At 29.7% G+C, this 17,542-nt stretch overlaps 1 protein-coding gene across 1 annotated transcript in view; it reads right to left on the bottom strand.

Annotated features, from left to right (window-relative positions):
* Positions 1–17,542, bottom strand: part of LOC145835675 (guanine nucleotide-binding protein G(s) subunit alpha-like) — a 34,927-nt gene extending 17,385 nt beyond the window's left edge. Inside the window, exons 1-3 of the mRNA XM_082943366.1 lie at positions 17,415–17,542; positions 16,666–16,889; positions 6,823–6,895 (exon numbers count right to left, since the gene is read on the bottom strand). Coding sequence (XP_082799492.1) covers positions 6,823–6,895; positions 16,666–16,810 — 218 coding nt within the window. The 5' untranslated portion in view covers positions 16,811–16,889; positions 17,415–17,542. The remainder of the gene's footprint in view (positions 1–6,822; positions 6,896–16,665; positions 16,890–17,414) is intronic.

Here is a 17,542-nt window from a genome sequence, read left to right as displayed (position 1 = left end):
TATCTAACAAGAGAAAAGCCTTGAAAAATTAAACTTAACACCTAAAGAGAATAACTTTAGATAAATAAAAAGTTTCTTTTTTTTTCATAAAATACTGTGGTTAAATTAAAGTTTCGTCTGTAGCTAAATCTTTAAACTATTTTAATTAAATCAAATATAAAAATATGCAAAATAAAAAAAGTTGCTAAGAGAGCATTTTAAAGTTTAAGTTTCTGTTGAAAAAATGGTCAAAACAACAGTATTGCAAGATATATAAAACGACATATGTATTTTTTCGAAGGAAATTTACATGTTCAAGCGAAAAAGAACTTTATAAAAAAAATATCACCGGGTACAGAGAATAAATTTAATTAGGTTATTTAAAGAAAAGTTCGGATAGATGGTTAACATTTTAAAACGGTTTGTATTTTTAAACGAAGTAGTCCCGATACGTTGAAGACAGGTAAAATTGTAAGTTATAAAAATAGAACGCAAGTAAAGATTTAGAATCAACCTTAAATGACTTCAAGATCACAATACTTTTCACATGCTAACAACAGCGAGCTCTTTTCAAACAAGGCGTTTTGAACGCGTTCAAAAAACAAAAAAACACTTAAAACAATCGATTTCGCATGCAAACTTGCCTGAGCGCAATTGTTAAATTTTTACACGATCGTAAAGAACCTTTTGTGCAAGTCGTGACGGTACAAAAAGCGCAGAAAAACAAACAGAAAACAAAAAAACCACCGGTCATGAGCGCAGGTGATTTCGCGCAAACTTACAAACGGTGCAAAAACAATGTCTATAAATAGCCTGGTGCATTTTATAAAATTGCCCATTTGTCGTCGCCCATTGCGTAACACGAAATTATCTGCAAAAGTCGTGACCGTGGCAGTCTGGGAGACATCAGAACAACAACGTCTTTGAACGGTTTATATAACGCGGGAGCGCGTTATGCAACTCTCGGTATTTTTGTGTTCCGTGATTAGCGTAATTTAATTGCTACCATGTTGGAACTTTTGAGGACACAGTAAAGTTTTATAAATTTAAAGATGATTGGGAATTTGGTGTGAAGACAAAGCAAGTCAACCTTCCTAATTTTGTCAGGAACAAATTATATTTTTCTTAATTATCACTTATTGTAAAGTTTCAACAGGTAAATAAAACAATACGTAGGTTGTTTCTTAATAAATTGGAAAATTCAAATTAGAAAACAATGTATTGTTTCATTTAGACGTTGTTATTCAAATACAACTTTTTGTTAACTCAAAAATTAAAATCAAAAACTCGGTGGTTACTGTGAAGAAGGATTTTGATTACAATGTGTTTAAAAACGGTTTCAAACATCGTTGCCGTGACTTTAAACAAAATATCCGAACCACGGTAACATTTAAAGTACCTGCTCCATTTTTAAAAATTCGATTTCACAAGTAGTGCGATCAAAGAAAGCCACTTGAAACGAGCTCGTTTTGTGAACTTCGCTCGAAACGGGAGTTTCAATGTGAGCAGAGTCTCGGCTGGTGAGAAAAAGCTTGAACTTGAAAGTTTTTCGCGAGTTCAAAAGTGATTCTTTTTCATTGAAGGAAGCAAAAAGCACGTACAACAAATGTATACAATGTTATCGTCGAATCAAGTTACTCGCGCATGTTGCTTAAACAACATTTCCTATGGCTCATTGCAATGGAGCATTTGTTGATAACATATACCTTAGTGTTAGCATTCGGATGTTGAAAAACTATATATTAACCTCTCAAACGGCTGAAACGTTTAAGAGTAAAAAATCCGACTGAAGCTTAGAATTTTTGTCTTTGTAGATTTCTTATGCAATTGTTCTCCGTTTTTAAATGTTGCAACAGCTACTCGCAGGGTCCACGGGAAGCTTTAGCTTACATCGGATGCGAAAACTCGAAACACAGATAAATAAAAAGATTGTCGAGCTTTGCAGATGGCTGCCGCGTCGTGTAAAATAATGTTTCGCAACGCGAATTTTCAGCGATTTGTTTTGATTTCCAGGCTGACGGCCGGGCACCCCCGCCGCTCTTCAAACACGACCGCCCCGCCTTTCTCTCGCCCTTCTCCACGCGCAGCGTTCTCTTGTAAGCCGAGCGAAGGTGCAAACCAAACAAAGCAGAGCAGTTTCACCTTTTCGCGTATATTAAAACACAAAAACACGGAAAACGAGCCGAATGGGAAACGAAAAATCTTTTTATACTTCGCCGCCTTCTATATTTAGCTCAGTGGAAATCGACACCGCTTTAAACCCTTGCGCGCGCGCGCTCGCAGCGAAAATAAAAAGCGAGGAAGAACGAGCGGAAAAAACAAACAAAGAGCAAGCGCGCGCCAGTGTGCGGGCTCAACAGGCGAGCGCTGAGCGTGCTTATAAGCGCGCGCGTGTGCGATTCGGTGAGCAGTGAGAAGTTTATTTTTAGAACGACTTCTATTTATAGACGGAGCGGTGCAGCGATGGCCGCTCGCTAACCGCACACACGAATTCTTTGCACACTTCTCGTTTGTGTGCGCGTTGTTTGCATTCTGTGTTTGTTGTAAACACACCGGACGCGCAGTGATTTTTAAACTTTGTCCAGGCTCGAGAAAAGATGTGAGTTTGGGGCACGGGAATCGAAAAGTTTCAGCATGCAGTTTCAGTTGGAACTGGGATTGTTTAGTAGCTTGAAACAAAGCCGCTGGAAAAGCAGTAAACACTTGGCAACGATTAATCGTCGCGGTTCCGCTGAGACCATACGTTTTCGACGACATTATCCGTAGGTCTTGTTTAAAATTTTGTTTTAAAGTTCATTAAAGTTGAGAAAGTAGTTGCAATGTAAAATGAAACCTTCGAAAGTAGTTGATGTTCTGATGTGTGTTAAATGAAAGTATGTTTTTGTTGATGTACGAAGTTGTTCATGCCGATAAACAAAAGTCTGCGAACACGCTTTTGTTTATGTTAGCTTGATTGGTTAGCCTAAACGTTTTAAATTAAAAACTTAAAAACAAACGTTGAATTGAGTTATATAAAACAGTTAGGTATAACAAAAACAACATTGTATAAAAACAACAATTTAACGTTTGCAAGGGTACTTGGCTGCCATGAAATGTCTAAAATTTAGTGAACAATGAGTATTAATTATAAAAATAATAATACAAACGCAATGGTAGAAAAGATTTTATGTACATTTCATAAATTAATTGGAAAGTTAAACTTTAAGTTGTCTTAATTTTTTAAGGTTGTATTGAATACTTTTGATAACTTCATGAAAAATTAATCGCGTATCTTTGACTCATGCTGTATTCTACGTAATTATTGTAGTAGAACAAAACTTTAGTTTGTATCACAAAAAAGAAAGCTAAAGTATAAAAACAAACAAACAAAAAGTGATGAAAACTATAGATTTTTTTAACAGGCTGAAGTTTAATTAAGCGATAACCAAACTAATATTTAAATGTAGATAAAACTAAACGAGTAAAAACACAAATTACTTTTTGATTTTCAGCATTTTTAATGGCTTCAGTAAAGTATCAAAGTGTGTTGTTGTTTTGAGAAAACGCGATTGTTAAACGTTATGACCCAAAACACAGAAGTTCTTCTACAGTATAAGGCAGAACAAACAAATAAAAACTTTCCGAATTCATTTCTAAACAATTTTATCTTTAAAGTCGCAGGAGAGTTCATACAGTTGTTGTACAGTTTGATTTAATAAATTTTTAAGGTTTATTTCCAGAGTTGGATGTAAACATATTGCTCTGAGGTTTGAACTAGAATTTTTCCTATCCTTTAAAAGACTACCACCAAAACAGCGCAAAAAGATTATAGAGGCCCGAAAAGCAACCCAAACAGCAAAAAACAAAACACGAAAAACATCGATGTTGCAAAAGCAGCGCTGAAACGAGAGAGTGGCTCGCATCGATCGCGCGCAAAACGAGAGAGGCGAAATCTATAAATAGAACGCTAGTGGGAGAAGGGCGAGAGAGTAAAAGCGAGAGAGATCAAACGCTCGCTGCTCCGGTCGCCCCTCTCTCGCGTTCCTCCCAGTGAGCCTGCACACTTCCACACACAACAGCTTTCGCGTTTGTCGCCAACCGACTTGCCGTCCACGCACCCGAGCAGCGATCTGTCATAAGCTTTCGCTTTCCAGGCGATGCCCTCGTTAAAAACTGTTGTTTGTTGTGTATTGGCGTGCCACACGGTCGCCGTGTAGTTACGAGCTTTGAACGAATGTTGTCGTAAAATATCGCTGCTTTAAAACTTCTGTGTGGTTCAAGTGTTTCTGGTGAAGGAATAAACTATTGAACTAAACAGAATTTTTTCGCAGACATTAAAAGTTGGTCAGGGTTAAATTATTATATTATTCAAAAGTTTTTGAAAAACTTTTGAAAGTTTTAAGCATTTTGAAGGATGGTTTTGGTGTAAGAGAAGCAAGTTAGTTTCCGTATAAAATTTATAAGTTGAAGAACGTAAATACACGGTCCAAGAAACAGATCATGATGCGTCAATGTATATGTGCATACATACTTAAACAAAAAAATAATACATACATTTATGTATATAAATATATATATATGTTTCGATATGTTTATAACTTATTAGAAAAGTAAGATTTATAAAAATATACTGGTACATATATTTCATAAAGCTAAACGCTTTAATCATCAGCCAGTTCAATTAAAAATTAATAGCACTTTACTAAACATAGATGCAAAAGTCTTTTAAAAGATACTTACAACTTCAAATAAACATTTATACATACACTTATATATATATATATATATATAAATGTATGCAAAGTCAATAAGAGCTAAAAAAATTTCTTTAAAACAACCAACAAAAGTTTTGCCTGTGAGGTAATTTTTCTGTAGGTTTTACTTGCAGTAGGTTTAAATATAATAAAAATTTTGCACAGTTGCGAAATCATACTATTTATACACTCTGTACATTTGTATATAAATTATACACGGGTGATGTATGCTTGGGATACCTAAACACATGTATTTTCAATGAAATTCATTTATTCATGCTTATAATTGAAATAAGTTTATTTTAAACTTGCAAAACGTGCTATGGAACTTTAAACAATAAAAAAAGTGTTTCAACACAACTTAATTTAAAAGGCAATCAGTAAGATAACTAAAACAAAACGAGTATAAATTAACTAATTGACGTATCAAATACATTGTTAATGTTCAAGTATAGTAAAACATTTTACTAACATAAAGAAAAAAGAAACATAAAAAGTGACGGTAGACTATTGTTTGGTAACTGTTTGAAATTAAGCATAGTACATTATTAAATAAATACCAAAGCATTGAAACTTTAATTTTCATTTGACTTTTCTATAAATCAAGTTTTATAGCTGCATTTTTTCAAGCTTTACAAACGACATGTACAATAGTTTTATTTAAATAACAAGTTTTTTTTTCCGTAGTCACACAGTACTACTTGCGTATGCTCATATTTACATATAACTCTGCATGTGATTTACAAACAAAAAGAATACACAAGAAAAACAAATCTGAATTGAACAAGTGACCTTTACTAGTTAGATTAAATTTAAATTATTACCAAACAAAAAGCTTTGTTTTATTAAGTACTTGCTGTTTATGATGATATTGTCATATTGCAACGTTTGCTGTATACATTTTTAAGATAAAAAGACAAAAATAAACAAATCACAGTTTAGACATAAATAATGGCAAAGTGTATTGATAAGTGAATTTTTCCGAAAAAAACTAAAATGTAACTTTGAGTTTTAACTCTTTTTACTTCAAATGCCCAGGTTGCTGTATGATTTCAAATTTTCAACATAACTTTTTATTTGCATTTTTCTAAAACCCCATTGTGCTAGCATGGTGTCATAATTTACGTTGAAACGTTGTTTGTCAGACAAATATTGTCCGAGCAAACAACAGGGGTTAGTTTCTTGTCAACCTGCGGATTCTAATCTTAGATTTACCATAATTGCCCGTAAAGTTTATAAGAAACTGCCTGCTAATTGCTTGATAACAATTTGAAAAATGTTTTTTTTTGCCGAGCTGGCTTTGTTTACATTTTACCAACTATCATCAGTTACTATGAACACGTTGAAAACGCTTTTTTTTTTTCATGTATATCATTTGTACTTCTAAGTTTCAAATGTTAAACAGTTATAGTAATAGTTTTGCTGTAGATACCAGACTAAAAATAAAGTTATCAAGGTAGTTTTTGTGAAACACAATAGAGTCTTATTTTGATGTATAAAAAGTAATCTAAGTTACTTAAAATAATTTCTAAAAAGTTAAGGTTAAGAAATGTTTACTGAAAATTAATGAAGCTTTACACTTTAGATAAGTCAAACGTATCGATAAATATAAATATGAAAAAAAAAACTTGGAAATAAAAAACTGTTTAAAATCTATTTTTGACCAAAAAACATTAATAATTACTTTAAAAATATTTTGTGTCCTCAACTTTGTTACTTTGTAAAACTTATAAGTTACTAGCCAAAACATTAACAAAGAAATTAAATTTAATCTTTTAATTTTAAACTTTTTACAAGCTACTAACTTTAACAAACTTTATACTTATGTAAAAGACATACTACACTTTATAGTTTGCTCTAAAACTTAAAAAACAAAAATCTTTATGACTTAAATTTTAAGTAACAAAGGAGGTAGTTTGTTTAAATAAACAATGTTTTGCTTTTATGTTAAAAATACTTGACTTGTATAACTGAACAGATATTGAGTACAAACGTTGGCAAAAGTTTTGTTAATTTTGAGACTTTATTTTGTAATACCTTGATTAAATTTTATTTCGTAGATCTGTATTGTTTCTATTAAAAATTGTTTTATAATAAAACAAAAACTAACTCGTCTTTGAACCCGTCGACGTGCAAAATCCTCATCTGTTTGACGATTGTGCTCTTTCCTGATTCTCCAGCACCTAAGAGTGTATTTACATTAAAAAAATTGAACAACAAGTATAAATAGCCATCATTCAACCTGAGTTTAATACAAACTTTTGCAATAACTCTATACTTTAACTGTAATAGTAAAAGTTGTACGCACAGAACAATGCTTGTAAAATGAAGTTAAATAAAAATATATAATATATTATAAATATACTTTAAATATTTAATATAATATATTATAAAAAATTACTATTTTGATTATCATTAATTTTCAAAAGCTTATAAACAAAGTAACAAAAAAAAAAAGGATATATAAGTTAAGAGTTGAAAAATAAAATACTTATTATTTTAACTGAGTTAGAAATAAACATTCTATACTTTTTAATAAAAATATAAATGTTTTTTAAAAGCATATTAAAGGTGTGATAATTAAATGCAGAGATTTATGTAGATCACTTTTCTAACTCGTTTTTTCAAGCTAATTAGTACAAAAATTAATGAAAAGATTTTATTCGAATATAAGTGTTGTTTTTTTTAGTATTTATTCTAGGAAAATAAATTGTCTTAATCTACTTTATTATTTGACTGTATACAAAAAAAAACTGTTTGTTTGCTTACAAAAATTCTAATTAAAACAGACTGTTTATCTGGTAAACACAAACGAAACGATAATACTACATGCATTTAGAAGAAAGTACTTAAATCAAAAACATACACAAACTTATGTTTACAGAAAAAACTAGTAAAAAAAAATCTTTTTATAGGCATTACTTTATTTTAAGCTACTTTTTTTATAGCCGACTTATTTTTAACTTTTTTCGTTTTATTTTTTTCGTGTGCCAACGATCTTTAATTCGTTTGCTCTTAAGCAATTATTGAAGTGTGGTTTTAGTTTTGTTTAAAACAAAATCAAATTAAAACTTAAACAATTTTCCTTTAAATTCAGATTTTTCCAATATTTTCTACTCAGTGTTTTCTTATAATTATCAAAAATAGCTTATTTGACACCACTTGACGTAATTCAAAGTGGCAAACGCCGTACAAAAAAATAAATAATTTCAACTGTACCAGCTACAATCAAACCAACAGTAGCTCAAACGGTTTTGAATAAAAATTGAATAAATTTTTCAGAATTTAGTTGTCTGCAACAATTTTTTTAGTTTTAGCTTCAAATTACTAAAACAAAGAAAAAACAATCACAAAACTCTCATAGACCAAATTGACAGCTTAAATTCAATTAGATTCTAACCGAGAGGTTTTTTTGTTTTTTTTTTAATTTTATGGGCTTGGGAAAAATAAGTTAATAAAATATTCAAGTATCATTCAAAGTGACTAGCTTGCTGCAAATATTGCAATAAATCGAAAAAAAAAAAAAAAAGCTGTAGCGTTGTAAATAATCAAAAGAGTACAAAACTCAAGTTTGTTGGTTGGTGAAGCGTCAACAACAAACGTCAGTCAAGCTAATTGCAGCTGGTAGAACTTAAACTCTGCAAGCTCGACTCCGCAGCACGAAAATAGTTCACGCAAGCACCAACATGTGAAACTCATAAGCCGCTTAAACTTGAAAGCCAGAGGTTAACGAGACGCCGTGCACAGATAAAAGAAATGTTATAAATAAGTTTCCAGCACATTTAAGCGACACGCGCGCGTTCTATCAAGCGTCCGCACAGTTTAATAAAAAAGCGCTCTCAAATAAAGTGTGCATAAATTTTCCATTGCATAAAAATCTGATATTTTTTAAAGTGTGCACTGTTAGGTTTGTCCGTTGTAGCTGCTCTGTTTGAGTTTTTCATGAGCAGCGTCAGTTTGATTTGTAAAATAAATTTGGTGTGAAACTGTTTTGTGATAGATTCTTTAATATGAATTCACGATCGTCGAATGTTATCAAACAAACACAAAACAACAAAATAGTTGAGCATTTTATTAAATCATCACCGTTTCAAAACTTCATTAAAAAGTTTCTTTAAAATGTCCAACACCGAATTTACTAGTTCTTTGACGAAAAATATGTTAGAACCTGACGCGCAAAATCAGCTGATGACAACGATTCTAATGTGAATATGTAATCATCAAAGGGTTGCGAAATAACAGAATAGTTAGCCGTTTTATTAAATCATCACATGTACATTTTTCACGTTTGATATTTGAAAACTTCAATTAAAGTTTATGCTGAAACGTTTAACACTGACTTTATTGGTTTTAGCATACACTGAGACTACTATTACTGGAAACCCTGTTATAAGTTATCTAGTAGTAATAACTCTAGCTTTAGCTATCATAAAGTGTTTACAAATTAAGTAAAAAAAACTACATAGCCGAGCCTTTTATCATATCATCATAATGTTCAGCCTTCGAAATTTCTATGAAACTTTCGGCTGAAACGTTCAGCAACAATTTTACTAGCGTTTTATCATGCTCTCAGAGCGCGCAACTACTAAAGGCAAAAGCCAAGTTATAAATAGTCTCACACTTTTGGTGCGTGCAGTTGGCTTGTAACTAATATGTAATCTGCATGCCTCTTAACTAAAACGTACAGCGTGTTTATATCGAGAGGCCTTGAAGACGGCGATTGAAGTTATCAAGTGTTATAACGGAGTTTCAAGGCTAGATAAGAGCAAAAAGTGAATTTGATTTTTTCGTAATTGTTTTATCACAAATAAAAGTTTAAGTTTAAGAGTAAGGATGAAACTGTAAGCAAATTACTTCAACAAGCACAAAAGTGTATAACCAACACTAATCTTTTTATACTGAAACGTCTAAAGTTCAAAACAAACAAGACGTATTGCTTAATAAAGGTATTGAAGGATTATATAGATATAAGAAATACTTTAAATATAATAAAAAGAAGTATAAGTATTAACCAAGCTTTTGTTAAGATTCTTTTAAGATGTGCACTACGAAACAAATTAAAAAACTCTCGAAAAAATACCTGTTAGATCTGAAAATTTTTAGGTTTGTTAAACTTGTTTACATTTATATTTTGTAAAAGCAAAATATTACTATTCTGTTTGTTTTCAAGTATATATAAAGCTTGTATTTTTCAACAAAATTAACAACTGTTAAAATTTGTATTATTGACCAGCATTAACTATTTGAAGTTTAAAAGTCTTCAGAAGTTTTTTGGAAATCTTTTTTGTGGAACGATGCATATATAACATATCGTTGAAAAACTCAGATTACAACAATTTTAAACAACAGAGTAAGATAAGCTGGAAAAAAGATTTAACTTTTAATTTCATACAAAACGAAACTTTTTACAAAGGTCTTAGAACTATGCTTATGATAAGCATCTATTTCAGTTCAGAGTGAAGTCATCATGAAACAGTATGTAATGTTCTGAGTATTTAGAATTTCAACATTTTCACTTGATTGATAATTGTCCAATGCTGATAATAAGTAGTGATGTACCGGACTCACTATCCGGGTCCGGCCGGATATTGCCATTTTTGTCTGATATCCGGATCCGGCCGGATTCTAATTTGAAAAAAAAGTCCGGATCCGGTTCCGGCCGGATTCTAATTTGAAAAAAAAGTCCGGGTCCGGTTCCGGCCGGATTCTAATTTGAAAAAAAAGTCCGGATCCGGGTCCGGCCGGATCCTAACAGAGATCCGGCCGAACCCAGATCTAGTTAGTAAAAAAGAGCATACTGAAAAGAATTTTTTTTAAAAACAAACCCTGTGTAAATTAATAAGAGTCATTTTCGTCTGTTAAAATTAAACACCTACCGTGATTCGCTCATTTTGTACACCTGACTAATTTACATTTGTTTACATTTAAACTATGAAATAAACATTTCATGAAATGCAACTCTTTATTTATGTTGTAAAATTGAAAACTTTGGAATGAATACTTGCATTATTTATTGTTTAAAGTTGAGCTGAGAGAATATTTAGAGTTAATACGGTTGAATGTACGAGCCAATGAGAATCATATGATGAAATGTTTCAAACTAAATACTGATGCAACAAAACATCAGAATATGACAGGCAGTTTATTTATAAGCAGTTAGTTAGTTTGGTGTGTAGCTTGAAGCAACAAAATATCTTGAACGTTTTTAAAAGATGCTTATTGTAAGTAGTGTTTTGTTTTAAAAGTGAATAATTCAACAGGTGTTTAATTGTTTAAATATTTAAGCCAGGTTTATAGTTTAAAAGTTTATTAAAAATCTTACAGTTTCTTGTTTACTAAAAGTTTTATTTAATTTTTAGTTTTTTTTTAAGTCTTTTGATATAGATTTAAATAACTTCCAGTTTTTAAAGTGTTACCAAAGTAATTAATAATTTTGTATATGCTAGTATTTCTTGTTGTGCTTTATATAAAATATTCATCACTCAAAACTGTCGTGTCTGATTATAGAAAGTAGTCTCAGTCAGAATTTAGTATTTGTTAGATATTAATTAAATAAGGTAGGATTTAATTATGATGGGTAGTACTAACAAGTTAAGTGTACCACAATCAGTCCAAAAATTTACTAACAAATTGTCAACCTTTGCTAGCTGTTCTACTGATTATTAGATTAAAGCAATTTTTTTCAGTTTTTAAAAACTTATTCTGAGTCAGGCTTGTTTATACTCACTTTAGCTAGATTTATTGACTTAAACAGTGGCAACCCTGCTAGTTTGAAAATTTTTAAGAATTTTAGAAAATCTTGGACTGCCTCAGGCTAGTTTAGTTTTTTATAAAAATTCAGGCTAGTTTTCTTTTAGATTTTGAATGAGTTTGAGCTGATCCAGTTTTCAATATATTGTAGTTTTCTAGTGTATTTTGTCAAGAACTTGATTTCAGATTTTTAATTGTAAATAACACCTAGATTTGTAAACCTTGTGGCTAGCTGTTCTACTTAATATTAGATTAAAGTTCTTTTTTTTCAGTTTTAAAAAAACTCGTTCTGACTCAGGCTAGTTTATTTTAGTGATGTACGGGACTCACTATCCGGGTCCGGGTCCGGCCGGATATTGCCATTTTTGTCTGATATCCGGATCCGGCCGGATTCTAATTTAAAAAAAAAGTCCGGATCCGGTTCCGGCCGGACTCTAATTTGAAAAAAAAGTCCGGATCCGGTTCCGGCCGGATTCTAATTTGAAAAAAAAGTCCGGATCCGGTTCCGGCCGGATTCTAATTTGAAAAAAAAGTCCGGATCCGGGTCCGGCCGGACCCGAAATTGTGGGTCCGGTACATCACTAATAATAAGTCATCCTCTTAAAAGGAACTTTGTACATTACACCTTTCGCAGGTGTTATACAGAGAACAACGCAGTTGTAATAGATGTTATTTGAACTATTGGGCATAACACAGGAATTCGAGGTATGCCGGGTATTCGAAAGAAACTTTTTAAGAAAGTAATCCGGTGAGGAATTTCTACCTTCAGTTGTTTTTTGGTAAACAATACACCTTTTCACACAACCAATCGATACCACTGTGTCTATTTGAGAAGTTTTAACTTTGGTAGTTATGTTTCATGTGTTATTTTTAGACTAATGTGTGGATTTGTTTCTTTTGTTACACACAACAAATAAAAAGAGTATAGAAAATATTCTTAAGAATTTTCTTGATTGTATTGGTTTAAATGGCTAATTTAAAAAAAGTTAATTATCCACTTTATTATATAGCAGACATTTAAGTTGTAAAAGGTATTAAGAATAATTTTGTTGATGTCATTAAATACTGAAACTAAAGTTAACCATTGAGCTTTTATAAACTAAAGAGTCAATGAAAAGGTATGCTTATTATTTATAGATTACTATTACCTATGATATATTTTACTTTAAAAATTATAACTAGGCCCTGGACAGGACATTAAACTGTATATGTGGTGTAGGACTCGATAACTAAAAGGTTTTTTCGTACAACTGGTCTTAAGACCAATTATTTTGATTGCTTATTATAATTAAGTGAAAAAAGGTTAATTATGATTTAATTTCTTGTATTGAGTCTAACAATTTTTTACTTTTAATGTTACAAAAAAAATTGCTATACGAAACAAACTTTTAAACTAAAAATAGACTAATTTCAGAAATTAGTTTAACCTCATGGTTTTGTTAAAAAACCTTCTGGTTATCGTGTGGGTTAAAAAAGCATCAAATACCCACGCAATTTTAAATTCTAAAAATATCCATATTCAAAGTTTTTATTCTGATAGTTTGTTTTTAATTAAAAACGCAAGAATAGTACTAAGATTTAAAAATTTGCAAATATTTGTTAGCGTATAATAATTAAAATATATTTTGTTAAGTTTATATAAGTAATAATTAACTTTGTTAAATAATAGTTAACAGTTTTATATTTGAATTTCTTAAAACTTTTCACTATGTATATAAAGCACTTAGGCTTAATTTAATTTTCCTTTGTAACTGTTAATGTAGTTAAAAGTAGAAGTTTGTAATAAATGTTTTAAAAATGAAAAATATCTTTAAGAAAAAATGCATTTAATTATATCAATTTCATTGTTATTCTTTTCAGTGTTTTAAGATTTGAAAAATAGTAACTAACTGGATTAGATTAATTTAAAATTTATAACTTTACTTTATAAAAAAGAAAATGAGACTTAAATGTGTTTCTCCTTTTAGTAATTGAATAAATTAACATAGTAAATCTAAATTTATAACAAATCAATCTAATATGCACTAAACTATTTTGAAAATACTAATAGTTATTTAAAAACAATAAAACAGTAAAATATCAGGTTTTATACACTTTTTTTAAAATTATGTAAATTAAGTAAAAGTAAATCATTTTGCAGTTAATAATACAAACTGAAGATATAACAAAAAACTAAACTAATTGAAAAAGTGCAATAACAAACAAAAATAGTATTAAAAAAGTATGATCAAAAAATTACATATTTTAGTGGAGTATTAACTAAGAATTAAAAAAAATAGCTTGAGTAACAAACATTAAAAAGAAACTTAAAAAAACTTTTTTTTCACTTAAGAGAAGTTTAAGATATCTAAAAACTATTCTATTAAATAAAATAGCTTCTGTAAAAATAAATGAAAAAAAAAAAACTATATTAATACAAAGTACTTATGCAATTATAAATTAAAAAAATAAGAAGTCTTTGAAATAATATTTGAACTATTTGTATACAACTACTTCTTACAGAAAATATTACCTTTCAAACAAGTTTTAGTACTTTATTTTACTTTTAGCATATTTTATAAGACTAAGCTTCGTAGAATAGTATACTAAAAACATAGAAAGTATTTAATTAACCTGTTTAAAATACTTTTATCTAAAAGGCATTTATAAAATACTATTCTAATAAGTTTTATATTAGCCTATTACACGGTTTTCAAAACTTATATACTTAATTATACATTTGAAATTATATTATTTTAGGACTTAAAGCTGATATCACCCCATTGCTCAAATACATTTTTAACAGGTTGTATGACAGATTAAACTACAGCAACTCTTCTTCTGATAACTGAAATTATTATGAAATTTTTTAAAGTAGGACATCTCTAAAAGTAACTTGACGTTCAAAATAAAAAAGTGTACTTCAAAATCTATCTAAAAAGATAATAAACATGAAACAAAAAAATATAAAAAATTTAAATTTCAATCTTTTAAGATAGCCTCATTTTAATAGGTCTTGAAAATTTTATTAGTTTGAACAACTTTTAAAAAAATATACATCATAAGAGATAAATGCAAGAACTGAGAGTTAGTAGCTTTTGAAGTTTTTGAATTCAAGCTATTAAGAACTTTAATTATCAAGTACCCCTTTTAGCAAAATAAGTTGGAAAAGTAATTTGTTTATGCTTTCAACTTGTAGAGTTTTTTTTTTAATTATTGCAGTAATCATAGTTTAATGCTTTATTTATACACAGTTCAGTGTAAAACGTTTAAAGGAATTGAAAAATGAATCATTATTTTAAAACTACTACTAGGACTCTTTAACTTTGTTTTACTCGTTAATGTATATGAAAGATATTAAAACTGATTAAATTGATGCTATAAAAAATCACAAAGTTTTAAGTTTGCAATATAATAAAGAGTTTTGCAACGCATTTAACCACATACTTGACTTAATCTATTGAAGAAGCCACTGCAATAGACTTGCATCTGAAACTAGTTCTTTGGCGGTTGAAGCATCAGCTTGAACTTTTAATAAGAATTATACAAAAATTTTACACCAGCATTAGCAATAGTTATAAACTTCACCTTAGTAAAACGCATCAAGTATTAAGCTTTAATTGCCCATTTACTACTTATTTTCCTCAGACTAACTTAAAATTCTAAACAGGAAGGTCATCACCCACTTTTTGAAACCCTGGTTAAAACCTAACTGACTGAAATTAATAAAAAACTTCTGAACTTTTGGTAAAGATTTAGATAAGTTGTAATTTATTAACAGTTGGATTTATACCACTACATTCGTAACTGCTTAAACGCCCTAGAGTTTTTAGGCATACAACTTATATAAAAGTGGTTGAGCATATTTAGAAATTTACAAAGCCTGTTAAATGGTTATTTCGGTTACAAGTATTGTTTAGAATTTTAAAAAATGCAATTATAACAAATTTGAGCTTTGTTTACCTAGACATGCAACAAAACACTTATTGTGTTTAAAAAATTATAAATAGATTTAAAAAGAGTAGAACAATGCATTTGTTTTACCTCAAACTATTAAATAAACTTCTAAACCAACAAAAGGTTCAAACAAGTGTGTGTTAATTCAGACAACTAATTGGCATTACACAAAACAAATTTTATGATAAAAACTCATGATTAACTTTTATATTTGATAATAATATTATAAATGGAATTATTTATTGACATAAAAAAGTGTATGGCTTTTTGGAAAACATCATTAATATAATATTAATGAGCACTTAAAACAATAAAGCGCAACTAAAACAACTTCATAAACAAAAATACATTATTAAGAAAAAACAAAACTTCCACTTTCAAAGTACAAGTGATATTTTCAATGGTAAAAGCAAAGTTGTACCACCAAAAAATCCCTAGCTCCTAACTTTAAAGTTTAAACTAGATAACCACAAAAGAAATGTTGTTATACTCTAAGCTTATTTTGAGTGTAGTTTAACCATTTTCACTAAATAAATGTTTAGAACTAGGCTCTTCACACAAGAAAAAATAGTTTTGCTAATAAAAATTGATTAAACATGATGCTAGAATAATTTTTGCAAACTAAACTTCTAAAAAAATTAGATTGAGAATATATTTAGTAACTTCTAAAATACAACAGACAACGTCGTACAGAAAAAAGCTGAATAAAATTTTAAAATAAATTTTGTTTTATCCTAGTAAGCATACAAAAAAAACTACTTTTAAAAATTTAGCATCAAAGGACTCAAGAGAAAATTTTGAAAAATATTTCAAAATTTAAGCACTAACTTAAATAATTTAAACTACACATACAGAAATTTGTTTAAAAAAATAGCTTTTAAATGTGATTATTATGACTGTTATATATGCTATAACTCATAAGAAAAATTATAAAACTTAAAGGTCTTTAAATTACAAACTTTTCCGGGTGAAGTTGATTTAAATTAGGGTTTCCCAAAATGGATCAAGTGGCCCCCTTGGGGGGCATGAGCAGTAAAGTAACCACATGGGGGCCATGAAGCCATAATTTGAAACTTATAGTAGATAAACTGTAGTTGCTGATGAAGAGCAAAAAAACGTCTGAGGTGCTTTTAATCTTAGTACAAGGGGGCCATAGCTTTTTAATTTATTTAAAAAGGGTAATTTGAAAAAAAGTTCGCAAATTTAAATACACAGTTGGTAGTTTTTATTTTAGTTAATATTCAAATAGCATTATTCAAGCACTTACCGAGCAGCAGGAGCCGATGTGTGCTCCTGTACAGGTGTTTGTCCTTCTGTATCTCGATGTTGATCCTCCTGTTGGCTTCACTCTGCTCCTTCGTCTCGTTTGAACCCGGCTTGGGTTGCGAACACAAGCATCCCATGTTTGGCATCCCAGTCTTCTCGTTGTTGATGTGTTTGTGATATGCTGATGGCTTGCGTGGAGCTCTTTGGTGGTTCCCTGCTGGTTTTCTGTTGAATGAAAATAAATAAGTGTTGCTGTACTTGACTGTTTGTTATGAGACACAGGAGTTGCATAAGTTATATTCATATATATGTGAACGTTTTGAACATATTTTATAACTTAACCTAGTGTTTTGATGACGTTTAAAAGTATTTTTTTAAATAAGGAAAGTTTTAATTGTTAAACTTGATTTCTTATTCATTTTAAAATGCTAAACTTAGACAACAAATAAATACATTTACTAATAACTTAATCCTATGTTTAATTCAACGTTCAAATGAAAAGTATTAACAGTTTCTTTTATACAAACAAACATAAAAGTTCTCATAGTAGTTATGACATTTATAAAATAAAGTCAAGTGTATGGTTTCATTTCTGATTAATTTTTTTAATTGCTGTTTTGTAAAACGCTTTGTACACATGTTATAAAACAACAAAAAAACCAACTTAATTAAATTCAATAAACCTAAACATATTATTTATGTCCTCAACCATTTTTAATTGTTTCAGATAAAAAATATAAAAAAAGTAACCAGTGTAGCTATCTTCCTGTGAGAAACCAATAGTTTTGAAAGACAGTCCAGAAATATAAGTTTCAAGTTATAAAAAGTTCCTGACAAATTTACTATGTTGAAGTTTTAAAAACAATAAGAAATGTTCC

Source organism: Thalia democratica, chromosome 5, assembly GCF_965202585.1.
Source record: "Thalia democratica chromosome 5, ktThaDemo2.hap1.1, whole genome shotgun sequence".
NCBI classification, from domain to species: Eukaryota; Metazoa; Chordata; class Thaliacea; order Salpida; family Salpidae; genus Thalia; species Thalia democratica.
This window is presented reverse-complemented; position numbering and strand designations above follow the sequence as displayed.